Source organism: Cebus imitator, unplaced genomic scaffold (assembly GCF_001604975.1).
Source record: "Cebus imitator isolate Cc_AM_T3 unplaced genomic scaffold, Cebus_imitator-1.0 Scaffold132, whole genome shotgun sequence".
Taxonomy (NCBI): Eukaryota; Metazoa; Chordata; class Mammalia; order Primates; family Cebidae; genus Cebus; species Cebus imitator.
This window is the reverse complement of record NW_016107447.1, coordinates 4753646-4755319: the sequence shown is the minus strand read 5'-3', so window position 1 is coordinate 4755319 and position 1674 is coordinate 4753646. Positions and strand designations below refer to the sequence as shown.

Sequence of the window (1674 nt, the reverse complement as noted above, 5' to 3'; positions counted from 1 at the left end):
TTAGTAGAGACGGGGTTTCACCATGTTGACCAGGATGGTCTCGATCTCTTGACCTTGTGATCCACCCGCCTCGGCCTCCCAAAGTGCTGGGATTACAGGCTTGAGCCACCGTGCCCGGCTCGGCTAATTTTTTTTTAAGACACAGTCTCACTCTGTTGCCCAGGCTGGAGCGGAACGGCGTGATCTCGGCTCACTGCCTCTGGGTTGAAACGATTTTCCTGCCTCAGCCTCCTGAGTAGCTAGGATAACAGGTGTGTGACACCATGCCCAGCTAATTTTTGTATTTTTAGTGGAGACGGGGTTTCATCGTGTTGGTCAAGCTGGTCTTGAACTCTTGACCTTGTGACCCACCCGCCTTGGCCTCCCAAAGTGCTGGGATTACAGGCGTGAGCCATCGCACCGGGTCCACCTGGTTAATTTTTAAATTTTTTGTAGAGACAGGGTCTTGCCATGTTGCCCAGACTGATCTTCCTGCCTTACCCTCCGAAATTACCGGGATTAAAGGCATGAACCACTATGCCTGGCTGTGTTTCAAAATTTTTTGAAATTACTTGCTAACATTTAAAAATGAAGGCACTTCATATAAACATCCTTATTTTTCAATCAAAATTGGGAATCTGATCTTGCAAAACTAGTCTGAATCCCCAGAATTAGCTAGTTCTAAAAAATACCTGCTACTTAACCAGGGCATGTATTCTCCTGATATTACCAGTCTCCACTTGGCCTCGTTCCCTCATTTAACATCTGAGTCCTGTGAACACCTGAGTTTGAAATTTTAATTCTAAGTTTTTAATGGAATCTGGTCAAATTTAGGAAGAAAAAAACTCTTGGTCTTAAAATATATTAATTAAATCTAAACCAACAGAAAGATTAAGAGACATTAACTGATTACTTGGATTCTTTCACTTAATCAGTTTTTAGGCAATTACTCTCCACCTTATGCCCTAATTATTTTATCTCTACAGCAGGCAGGTTTTAAGTGGGTATTTTGGAAAAGGTCAAAGAACAAACATGTCAGTACTTTTTCTCCCTAAACTAGTACTTTTCAATCCCAGAAGATGCCAAATAAAAGCTACTGAGAAAAAGAAACAACATACCATGGTATAGCAGCTATAACATATAAATCATGCTTGAGAACCCAAGGGTGAATCTTTTAAAAATATTTTTATAAGGAGGCAGATAATACATAGATTTCTCTCACCTGTCCTTAAGGAATTAATCAACCAAATAACATTTATTTTCTTTACCTGGACGTCTGATGGCAGGATCAGGATCGAGGGTTTTCTTTAAATATTCTGTTAGTGTTTGCAAATTTGCATCGCTGAGCTCCATTGCTATAGGATCTAAAATAAAAAATGAGGTTTGGGTAACTAGTCACAAGAAAAAAGTGATTTACATACAAAAACCTGTTTATATTATAGGCCCTTCTCTCTGAAAGTCATTTGTTCATTGTTTTTTATATGGGTAATAAACCTGACTCTGAGACAAGAATCCCAGAAAATAAGATGTGCCTCTTCCCCCAGCCAAATCAATAGTGAGACAATTTTGTGGTAAGGGAGAAAAAAAAATCCCCAAATTTCAAAAAGACAGTCATAGAAAAACAGCTGAATGACTGCCTGAAGTCACCAAGAAGTTTATATGATTTAATGCTATGGGCAAGGGCAAAAAGACGGT

General features: G+C 39.5%; 1 protein-coding gene across 2 annotated transcripts in view; it reads right to left on the bottom strand.

Annotated features, from left to right (window-relative positions):
* Nucleotides 1–1674, bottom strand: part of CSE1L (chromosome segregation 1 like) — a 68563-nt gene that overhangs the window by 47344 nt on the left and 19545 nt on the right. For both annotated transcript variants that reach the window (XM_017541381.2, XM_017541382.2), the window contains exon 2: nucleotides 1248–1343. In XM_017541381.2, the coding sequence (XP_017396870.1) occupies nucleotides 1248–1332 (85 nt within the window). In that variant the 5' untranslated portion in view covers nucleotides 1333–1343. The remainder of the gene's footprint in view (nucleotides 1–1247; nucleotides 1344–1674) is intronic.